This window comes from Botrytis fragariae, assembly GCF_013461495.1.
Source record: "Botrytis fragariae strain BVB16 chromosome Unknown tig00000186, whole genome shotgun sequence".
Classification (NCBI taxonomy): Eukaryota; Fungi; Ascomycota; class Leotiomycetes; order Helotiales; family Sclerotiniaceae; genus Botrytis; species Botrytis fragariae.
Window position 1 is genome coordinate 35,262 of NW_023501000.1, and position 11,780 is coordinate 47,041.

The 11,780-nt window shown below is 42.1% G+C and overlaps 3 protein-coding genes across 3 annotated transcripts; all 3 read left to right on the forward strand.

Moving 5' to 3' along the window:
- Nucleotides 1-909: 909 nt before the first annotated feature.
- On the forward strand, nucleotides 910-1,878 carry Bfra_010022 (uncharacterized protein; the record flags this gene model as incomplete). Its single annotated transcript, XM_037340357.1, has 2 exons — nucleotides 910-1,347; nucleotides 1,771-1,878. 2 exons carry the CDS (start codon nucleotides 910-912, stop codon nucleotides 1,876-1,878), a joined length of 546 nt encoding a protein of 181 aa, XP_037188825.1.
- Nucleotides 1,879-2,979: 1,101 nt separating this feature from the next.
- Nucleotides 2,980-5,593, forward strand: Bfra_010023 (putative integral membrane protein; the record flags this gene model as incomplete). Its single annotated transcript, XM_037340358.1, has 7 exons — nucleotides 2,980-3,157; nucleotides 3,477-3,556; nucleotides 3,627-3,922; nucleotides 3,983-4,069; nucleotides 4,137-4,235; nucleotides 4,418-4,699; nucleotides 5,152-5,593. 7 exons carry the CDS (start codon nucleotides 2,980-2,982, stop codon nucleotides 5,591-5,593), a joined length of 1,464 nt encoding a protein of 487 aa, XP_037188826.1.
- Nucleotides 5,594-8,684: 3,091 nt separating this feature from the next.
- Bfra_010024 (uncharacterized protein) lies at nucleotides 8,685-10,364 on the forward strand (the record flags this gene model as incomplete). The annotated part of the gene is made up of 2 exons (XM_037340359.1): nucleotides 8,685-9,375; nucleotides 9,454-10,364. 2 exons carry the CDS (start codon nucleotides 8,685-8,687, stop codon nucleotides 10,362-10,364), a joined length of 1,602 nt encoding a protein of 533 aa, XP_037188827.1.
- Nucleotides 10,365-11,780: the final 1,416 nt, after the last annotated feature.

Consider the following 11,780-nt stretch of genomic DNA (forward strand, 5'->3'; position numbering starts at 1 on the left):
ACGTTTTTCTTCAGGGCTGGCTGTGGTAAGCAAGTGGATCAACCATCCATCGTTATTTTTCGTTTTTCTTTATCCTGGAATGCCAAAGTAGTTATTTCTGGGTGGAGAAACTCTGGACCGTGATATCGATTGCGTTCCTTGTTGTTTTCTTCCATATATTAAATAGACTCAATAGACTACAGTACTCTGTAAGCGAGATGCAAGCCATTCGGATACCTTTCCCTAATGGTTACAATTTACATATGGTTCAGCTTCTATGAACAGGTTTCTATTCGCAAGTGCAGCAATAGAGTGAGTTATTTACTTTTCCACAGTACTATATGTATGCGAGATGCATTGCATTGCAGTGCAGAAATGTTCTATCGGCTGAGGGCGTATGTTGAAGGCTGCACGTCGATTTTCTCGGAAGTCGGAGCCTAGTTCCAAGCCATATTAGTCCCAACCTCCGGTGCAGATATGGAAAGTCATCGCAGAGATAGTGGGTCGATAGATCTACAGGTACGGTTTTCTATCGTGGTATTCATGATTTGTAGTTTCCTTGACATTCGTTGAAGGCGTGGGGTTTAGGAAAGCATGTCCTGACTACGGGTTTTGCGATTACGCTATCGTGAACTAAATTAGCACTTGCTATACCGAAGCTCGTCAGGCCATTTTTGGACACGAGAATCAGGTCCAGATTACTGGGAAGAATGGGCGAGGCTGTTCTTTTGTTCCTCGTGCAAAGAGCTTGTTCCAGGGCAAGTCCAAGCCAGGCTGCTTGAGAATTATATAAGGGAGTGTTGTCTCTGTGTAATGTTCCTCCCCATCATCACCAAGACGATATTTTAAATACTATTCACTATTCGGTCACATTACATACCGCCTAATAAGATCTGCCTCGTCCTCCTCAACAGCCTCACATTACCAAATATGCTTGCCTCATTGATCATTGGCCTCTTGGCTCTCACTACTATCTCTGTCTCCTCCCCTATCCCCGCCGCCAAGCGCGACACTGCCGAACTCTATATCCTCTCCAACTGCTACGACAATCTCACACATGCTTCCTACGCCTCCGCGTTCTGGTACTACCCAGATTTCCTTCCAGATTACCCAGAACCACAAGCTGTCGGTGTCATCAACGCTAAAAAAGCAGTGACCTTTGAAGGCCTCAACATCGCCATTAAAGCCCCGTTCAAGTTGACAGCCGCTATCCCAAGAAATGCTACGCTGGCTAGTTATCAAGAGATTGTTGCATCGGCCACCATTAGCAGTTTCGCTGGCCCAGCTGCGGCCATCAAAGGCACTGGAGAGGCTTTCTATAGCCCTGCAACCAATGTCAACTGTTATTACGATTATGCCGTCAGGGATGTAAGTTTCTAACAACCCTTCTATCTGAGTGACTTGAATGCTGACAAATAGGATTAGAATCAAACCGAGGATCCATGAGCACTTGATCGCACGCAGAATTTTGACAGATACAAAGAAATCTCATTGGCCTGGATGGAACAGTATTGATTAGCTTGGCTACTCTTGCATACGGCTGTGTTAGATGGATTAATCATCGATGACTGCACGATAAGCAACGACAACGATGACAACGACAATAACGAATCAACGACTATGAATAATAACTAGAACACATAAAATATGAATAATAGACAGTTTTTTTCCTCGCACATACAATTTTCCCTATAATTTATCTGTGACTTCACCCGTATTGAATGCATTGACCAAAATCTTACCCGGTGACCAAATTACTTAAAACTACTTTGACTTTTCATAAAATGCAAGTTAGGAGGTACCTTGGCTTACATCACTTTAAGTAGCACATTACAGATTATCAAAGGCACTCATGGTGATACGAAGGAAAACCGCACATCTTACGCAGAAGAAAACTGAATCATCTCTGGCTTAGGGATCTCACAATCCGTCTAGAGTTTGAAGGTTAGTTGATTACAATGAGAATTGTCTGGCCAGATGTATGGCATCTTTAATCACTGCTTTTCTAGTTGTGACTGTGTGTACTGGGTTTTGAGACTAGCAAGTAGAATTTTAGTCAAAGGGTCTCAATTAATCAGCCGAATACTCGAACGATACGACTCAAATTGATTTGGTAGCCGTCGACTACAAAAAAATACTGCCTCTTTCTTGAAGTGCAGATTTTAATATCAAGACCAGATCTGGAGTCGTGTAGTTTTCTTTGTTTCGGGTATCAGTCGCCTGGGGTACTATTAGCGAGTACCAGTAGCATAAGGAGTCAAGACCTGTTAGCACTCTTTCTAGAAAGGTTACTTTCTTTATCGTGGGGAACTTGGGGTTTTCTGGATTACTTCTCAAAGGTCATCTCTTTGTCGTGCTTGATTATCAACCTGCCCACTTGATCTAGATCTTTCAAGTCAGATAAATGAGAAATGTTTTCCTGTTCCTAGCGATCTATAGAAGCTTTGAAACATCCATAAAAGGCAAGAATTTGATGATCCTACGAGATGGAATATTTGCCTGCTGAATTCTAGCCCCGAACCACTATTTGACTGTTCTTTGTTTCCAGACGGACGTGCCCAATCAGAGTACAAAATAAATTATGGGGGGAAATTAGACTCCCTCTGGAATAAATATGGGAACTGAGAGCCTTTTTAGGGGAGCTTCCAATAGCTGCCCATGGTGACATCCAGTGAGAAAATACTAAATACTAAATAGACGAAGAGATTTTGAAATCCCGTCACGAGATATCGAATATATAAGCCTAGGCGAGAGCTCTTTGTCTACTATCTCAAATCAAGAAATTCGAAAGAAATCGTCTAGATCCTTTCACACTTGTGAAATAAGAACCCTGGCCCCAGTACATGCAGCAAGTTGTGACTAGTATTGTCGAAATGATTAAAGGGACAAGTCATCTGCGATTCACGCACAATCAGTACATCCTGCTCGAAACTTTACACACTGTATCGTTAACCTGAAAATTCATCTCACTTTAAATCTCATGGCTCCGTTACAAAAATTATGGAGGTTTCTAATTCCCAGGATGTCCCAAGAAAGTCTGGGGAGATCTTCTCCAATTTACCTTCTTCCACGCTTGAAAACATTGCGGCATTTCAGCCTCCACCGGGCGTTACCGCCAACTGGGAAAATCCCGATTCTCACAGAGAGATATTGATACTTATTCCTACTATCATGATGTGTTTGATGATAATATGTATAATTGTGAGAGCTTGGGTGGTATTTTGGATTCTGCGACCTGTGAGACTGAGGTGGAGTGATAGTGAGTTTTTCTTAATCTACTTATGAAAGCACCCACAACTGACAGACTTTTCGTAGTGACCTTTACACTTACAGTAGTACGCAAGATTCTTGGGAAGTCACATAGGCTGGATCATACTGACTTGTAAATTTGATTAATAGCTTGTTGCTATAACTCTCTATGTCGTTGTGATATTGTGTACGCATGATCTTCTCTTTTGGCTCAATTATATTACTGGAGGTAACTGACCTTATTGCAGCCGCCACGGGTAACGGAACTCTCGGGCTTCACAATTGGGATTTTCCAGTTTCGCAATTGTTATCCTACCGCAATTTAATTGTACGTCTCCTCGCGTTGTCACATCAATCAATCTGCTTTCCGTGTCACAACAACTAATACAATTTTGTAGACAACTGGTCTATTACCATGGCTCACGCCTCTCACTTTGGGCTTAGTGAAGACAACCATATTTTTGACATACATGGAAATCTTCCGTAGCATGAAGTGGGTGAAAATGGCGGTTCTCATCGGCCTTTCATTCACCGCCGTATGGTATTCTGCGATTACCATTGCAGGAATATGCTTGACTGTTCCACTGGGAGACGAAGGATGGGTGAAACACCTGTTCACCTCACGTATGATTCGCCAAAACGCTCTTAGCATCCCGACGGCTGTAGTGGGCTTAGCCATTGATTGTTACCTATTGTGAGGAAAACGAAGTTTTAATTGTCCTGTCGTATGATTGCTGATACCTCGATCTATTAGTATTTTACCAATGATTGCACTCAATAAATTGAAGATGACTCGGAGGAAAAAGTTGGGTGCAGGGTTAATCTTCGCTATTGGACTTTTGTCAGTTCGATCTATCCTTATCCGCTCTGAACTAAACAATGATTTCAATGACTAACGTCGCAGATAGTGCTATTGTAGCATCAGTAATGAGCGTTGTGTATCGTGTTATTCACGGTAGTGAACACGGGGATAACACTTGGTGGTTGGTACCTATAATGTCAGTCACGTAAGTATCAATCTCTCCTTTGATGTTTATGTCTCGATCTAATAGATCACTTTCGAAAGAATTACCGAAACGTTCATTGGTTTTATCATTGCTTGTGCCTGGCATTTTTCCAAATTCCTGCGCACATATGAGCAGTCTTTTTTGAGAGCTGGCTTGATGACCACGGATTTGTTTTGCTGCAGATGCACAGGTTCTCGGGGTGAGAACTCTGTAGATTTTAAAAGCAGTCAAGCATCCGATACTGTGGATGATTCAAAAGTGTCTCGAGAGAAGGTTAGGCCACCTCCGAAAATGTATCCCGGTCTCGATCTTACGTCTCGTGGTGGAACAGCACCGGCGACAGAATTGGATAAAAATGAAGACATTCCGAATAGCAAAGAGAACCATAAGGTCGACAGTGGCATGGAACACACTCAGGTTGAAAAGAGTCCCATGATAGGCGAGAATGAGATATTTCCTACAAGGTGAAGCGATAATAATCGACTAATAGATGTCTGTAGAGAGGTTGTCGAATGACAGGGAGAACACTTTGCATATTTGGTGAAGGATAAACGAGGGCATTGCCACTAAAATTGAAGAGCAGAGTCTTGTACAATAACGATGAAAAACATTCGCTTGGTAGTATTAGCAGAACATGGTGGTGACAGTATGCTTATGATTGATGAAACAAAAGTTTTGTGGCGGTAATCACGAGCATTCTAACGGGATAGGTCGTTAGACATTGTCTTAAATTAGTCAACCCTCTTCCTATGCTGCGAATAGGACTATGAAGGCGCCAGTGATGATAACTGTAGTCACACAACCTCCAGTACCCAAAAAATAGAAGGGATTAAATCCGCGGATATCATCTGAACAGGTGCGAATCTGGGTTTCAAGTCGCTTGACTGATATTCCATAATTCAAGAAGCAACTTTAGGATGTACAAAGCTGTCAGCAAACCTCGAGTGTTGATTCGAGGAAGGCCATCAACATCGCGAACTACAAAAACGATCGAAGGGAGTAAGTTTCATACTCCAGAACCACAAAGATATGCTGACCCAGAATCCAAACCATTATCAAAAGGAAAGCCAGCCATGTCGGAGTCGAAGAAAACCCAAAATCCTTCTATCGGGATCGACTTTAAGGATCTCGGGGCCACGAAAACTGTCAGATGGGTGGTCATTGTGGCGATATCAGTTGCTGCTACAATGGAAACAGTGTTTTGTACCAAGATGCTGATGTCAAGGTTAGGCTGGGGAAAAGGAGAGGAGGAGGAGGAGGAGGAGGAAAGAGATGAGGACGAGGTAAAGATGAAGATAAGGAAGGAGAAAATCAGGCAAAGAATGAATGAGGGGAGTCTGCATGCTGCACCCTACTAGCATTGTGGAAGTTCATACAGCATTTTGAAGACAACCGAGGTAGGAAAAGGTGTTGATAAGTTTATTGTCATTGAGATATACCAGACGCCATTCACTGCATTGTACTCATCTGGTAAAGTTCGAATGTGCCAAGAAAGGATTATGTAATCACAAGCCTACCTAGAAGCGAGTTATGCACAAAGGTTATGCAGGAAAGATTTTAGAAGCTAGTTGGTAGTTTTCCCCCACAATGGCTACTCACCGCTTTTGGTCTGGCGAAAAAACAAACTAAACGGGAAAAAGAAAAGAAAAAATGCAAGACCCTTACTCCACTTTGATTGGTCTCCACTTCATCCACTTTGAGCAATTATTGTCGATACCTAGGTATGATGTGATATGGAGGGGCTAGAAGTTTAACGTTGAAGGGAAGAGGGGTTCTTTTTTTCGTTTATGCGAAGACAAGAGTACAGATAATTTCTCGCTGATCTCTTCCCTTTCACCAGAAGAGAAGAAACAGTTCACGAGTACTTACTGTGTATGACTATACGACTATCATTGACTAAAAAGTGTGAGTCGTCCGGTAGGGTAAGGTTAAGTAAGGTAAGGTAGGTCAGCAACCGAGTAACAGGGGCAAAGTTGGTTCCTGAGACATATATCAGCCTCAAGAGTCACATCTACATACATTACACACTCCGTATATCCATTGATATCTTGAGGAATGAATAAATTCCTTTTCTCCAGTCCCTCGGGATGGAACACATTCTCAATGAATCATTACTCCTATGGCATTCCTACCTTCCTACGAACTAGATGGACTGCCATGACGTTAGATACTGTAGATCTCCGATACCTACCTGCCTACCTACCTCAAAAACCGAAGATCCCGTTTTGGGAAAAATTCATTTCCTATCTACAACCAACTATGTGCTGGTTTTGAGAACACCTTGTTATCTTGATGTTAATCTCTTCCCCGGAGTTTACGAATTTGAGCGTCAATTTAAGCTAAAGTCCTCTGTGGTAAAGAGAAGCAGAGATTTTAACAATGTCCGCCAATACCGCATAACAAAATCATCTCTTCTTTTAATGGCCTGATTGGGAACACATGTGTTCTGTATGTACGGAGTAGAGAATATTCTTTGCTACGGACATGCGTTGTTAGTTATTTTGGTATGGAATTGTATCCACAGTAGAGAAGATGAGACTGGACCGTTGTACTCCGTACATCGTATACAATTGCCCCGCCGTAGCATCGAAATCTCCACTTCCAAATTTGCTATCAACTATTTTGCCATGAATGATTCGATATTCCAACTTTGAGGCTTCCAACTACCACCAATAATACAATACCACTTCTTCTCCCAATCCTTGCTTCTTTTCTCTCTTTACATCGTAGGACTCTGCCGTATACTTGGGAGATTTACACTGCACCGATTTTTTAGATGACTACTTTACTTTCGGTAGCTCCATATCTCCATATATTGTTATCCTTGTGACGAATATTAAATGCGACAACTTAGTACATATCAATCTTTGGTTATACATGTATCTTAGTTCGACCTAGCTCGTGCATCCCTATACTATCATGCATCTGTGACTTGATCTAGCTTACGAAACTCTCTCTAGATGACTCCCAGAAATTGACTATTTAGGTAGTGAAGCAAATGCCTTGATCTGGAGTTATGAATCTTCCTAGATGACTCCCATCAAAATGATAGATGCTAACTGCTGACGAATGAAACTGATTCCTTTCTTGGGTACTGACTTTTTCTCGTCTTGGCCGAGTTCAGAATATCCATCCGGTAAACCTAATTCACTCTGTCCATTTAACACCTGAGTGATATGACTCTTTGTAGAAGAAGTGACTTCTGAGTAGTCAATAGAGTGATGCTTCGCTGATCCTCTGGGAGCCACTGCCGTGGAGGTAGAATACCTTTTCCTCATACGACAATGACTGTTCGGAGTTGTGCTATATGACTACGTAGGTACTCTCGAGTAGGTAGATGGTCTTTTGAAAGTTGATAGTGACGATAGTAGCGGTGAGCAATGAATCTACCCGCCCAACGGAGAAGTAGTAAAGAGTACTTACTACATACCTACTAGATAGATGGTAGGTAATAGGTAGGTACTGGGCAGGTACTGGGCAGGTACAGAGGTGTGACAGAATCTACCAATCACATTAGGTATTGACCAATGATATCGAGCAGTCTCACTGACCAATCATTCCATTTCGGTTGGAATGTTTATATGGACCAATCCCCATATTATCTTTCTGCAAGGATTATCGACGCGCACGCACAATTTATTACCAGAAGCTCAAACCAAAAAAAAAAAAGAGAAGAAAAAAATTAAATTTCCATTTCAATTACCTAGTACATACCTGGTCAGCTAGTCTCTCCCAGTAATATTCACCTTGCACTCGCAATCTTTAGCGTCAAATTATGAAAATTGTCACCCCCTCCAAAAACTTAATTATGTCTTCTCTTCCTCTTCCTCTCCCTCTTCCACCTCAACAACCCAAATTCAACATAAGACAACGAAGTCACCCTACACTTATTTAAATAAGTATATCCTCACAATTATCAATACGTCAAGACAATGCCGCAGGCCATCGCTGAGCAGTGAATACCCACTACAGCATGCTCAACCGGGCATGTCTGTAGTCCCTTCAGCCAACGAGTAAACTCCCCAATCTTATACCATTCGATCTTGACGAAATCACTAGACTTTCACTGTCTTGTCAGCCAACTTACAACAAATTGGTCTAATATCATTCGGAAGTTTCAAATTCAACCACTATTATCGATCGAGCTCAATCCTTGCTATTTTCCAAGGTGAGAAGGCTCTTATCGACCGAACGAACCAAAATCAAAATTTTACCTACCTACTACAACATACACAACCTCAAATCTTTCAATTGACTCGAACACAATTCAAGACCACTTCTCATAGACTCGAGTGCCATCTTTTACAGCACATCAGTCATAATTTACCACGAAATACTACCTTTACACTCCACCCATCTGCAACCTGCCTCTCACCGCCGATACTTTCGGTCATACGCAACCAACCCCACAACAAATATTTCTTGCAGATCATATAAAACACAAATATAATGTCTCGAAACACACAAGGGCAGTCTTTCAAGACTCCCCCCAAGATAAAGCTCAAGTTGAAGAATTCCAAAAAGGTCACCGATTACTCCTCCGACTCTTCATATGCTGCCGTGGATTTGATCAGTGATTCCGAAGACAATGATTCAGATGACGAGCCCGATGTATTTGGGGGGACCGGGGGGTCTAAGATTGAAAAGTATGAAGAAGCAGCTATGTTCGAATCGGCTGAAGAAGACGACGATTTAGAGACTGTGGAGGAGGATACTGATGTACAAGATACACCTCGAGCAACAATGAAGTTTGAAGAATGGGAAGGATTTGATGATTCGGCAGAAGAACTGGTCGATAACACTAAATTTTTCGAGGATAATATGATCGAGGAGTACAAAATTCGTTCCAATGGTGATCTCAAAAGGGTTAATAAATTCACCGATGACGATACAGATAGCAGCATCTCTGATGATGAGGATATGTGGCACCCTGATCTATTCGACACCGAGACCTCCGCTCAAGGCCCATTCTTGAGTGCAGATGCACTCCCACCTCGTATCGCAAGAGGACTGGAGGATGACACATACAATGATGACGATCATGGTTCCGATCCAGATTTAGAATGGGGAAACGAAAATAATGATTCGGATAATTCTGGAGAAAGTGATAGTGATGAATCGGATGCATCTGGGTATCAATGTAAGTGAATTCGAACTGAGCTGGTCACCCTTATCAAGCATAGCTGTTGAGCCGAGGACTAACAACCGTGTGTTGTAGCTGATCTTAGCGATGTCTCGGGTGGGGATACAACTGACGATGAAGATTGGAGAGAGAATCGTCCAGAAATAGATGCGTCTACACCTCGAGGCAATTCACCACCACCTCCACCATGCCTTGGTTTTCGGATTCAGCGCAAAAAGGGACAACCTGATGTCATTACTTGGTATCACAATACTGATGTACCCTTTGTTATATTAGACGAGCATGGAAAGGACCTTTTAATGTACTCTTCCGACCCTACCAGACTTCAGGATATTAGCTCACCTTCACCCCTTAGAAACGGCAGCATGGAACAGTACAATCCAGTCCTCAGCAATCAAGCCAACATTATGATGAGCGCAGTATCAGATACTCCATCTGAATTCGGATCTTACCACACTGGAAACCCAGAAGCTTTTTTCGAAAATTCCGCTTTCATGAACGAGAATGCCGTCCGCCCAACGAGCAGTTCATCATATGACGATAGCGATGATCAGAATGAGCCTCTTGATTGGGGCGACTTGCTTCACATGGATGAGGCATTAGATGAGGAGCAAGGTGAATCTGTGGACGATCTAGCCGAGACGCCGTCATCTACCCCTGCTCGTCCAACGACGTCCGATGGCCTTCACCCCCTTCTGGTCCATCTTGACAAGAATACCAACGTCGGTGCTTTTCGCCTTAATCGACAGAACGAAAACCTCATCAACAGCAATACTGTTTCCAAAGATGCACTAGCATTTGGAACCTCCACAATCAAAGGTGTTAAGAATGGACACCTCGATTCTCTTACAAGCTCTTTAACTCCACGACGAAAACCCAAAACTCTCATGCCCTCTAGTCCCGCCGGTGACGTCGCAAACCGAAAGCGGAAATCGAATGGTGCATCCCAGGGACGTCAACACAAGAGAAGTCGCAGCAATGCATGAAAAATTATTGCATACATTTTGCTTCCAATTCCTTCAGCTCGCGATTGCTCAATAATCATTCCTGAACAATGATTAATTACGATGATGGACGGCATGACACCTTTTGACTGTCATTCCTGGCCTCAAATTTCTTTTTGTCTAATTATTTTCTTTGTACTTTGTATATCTAGCGTAACGATGGATGAATTGGCAATAGACAAAAGCATGGTCATCATACACAAAAGTTTCATAGACTTCGGTTGTGCTAATAGGCATATATACCGTCTGTTGAAGTGGATGGTATATGATAAAAAGTTCTTGCTCAATTCTCTTTTTTTCCCCTTTCGATCTAATCTTTCCTTGGAACATACAGAGATTCTACTTCAAATAGCGACATACTTGCATAAATGGTTCTAAGTATGATACATGTTAGTCTGCAGAGGAAGCTCCAATGGCTGTATCTTGTATCGAGAATAGATGCTGGAAGATGTTCGACATCACGTCAACGGGATTGAGCTGTACTTTGGCAATGGCATACACAATACGCGGTGAAACAACTTCCCGAATAGGGTCTGCTTGTAGCACCATTGTATTCTATCTACCATAGTTCTCTTCTTGAGCAATGTGTTAATAGCGAGGAGATGTGTGGCGGGTGTCAATTTTCAGCGAAAGATTATGTAGTTAGCAGTAATTCAAAAACAAGTTAAACTTTAAAACATCATTGCTGAACGAGTGATAATGTGTGGTGTGGCGGACCAGGTGGCTTTCAAAGTAAAGGTAGAAGTAAAAGTATTATTCTTTTTGAGCCGGCAAATTCAACCTTCACACTCATATCGAGTATTTCCCCTTCTCGTCCATTCTCTATCACCTCTTTCCCCATTTTGTTGTCTTCCACAATCAATATTATAACTCAGTCCCGCCCGTTGCCCTCACTCCCCGCAACTCGTTTTTGGCTGGAATGTTGTTGATTCTTATATATATTTGGTTTCATCTTGGCGGACACGGAGGTAGTATCATTCACATCGATGATCAAGTAGACACGATACAAATTTGCATTACTATCAACAAGTTCATAAGAAAACGGTGATTAATCACTACAGCCGTATCAAATATGAGTGTCCGTCATATCACTTGTAAATATCCTTAACACTATGCTTTCAGTTTAATTAAGCCAATTACAGTATTCAACTCCATGGTCACACTTCAACAGCATATACAAAGAACACAAGAACTCGAAAGTCAAGAAGTAATTCATGTAGGTACCAAAGTAAAGCTAAAGCAAAGTGAGCGAATCAGGATAATTGCAAAGAGAGAACCCAAAGGCCTTCATACCACGGTTCGAAAACAGAATAGGAAACAAAACAAATAAAAATGCCAAACAAAGCAAAGTCAAAAAGTATGATACCTGGACAATTCACTAGGATTGCTGTCCATCAA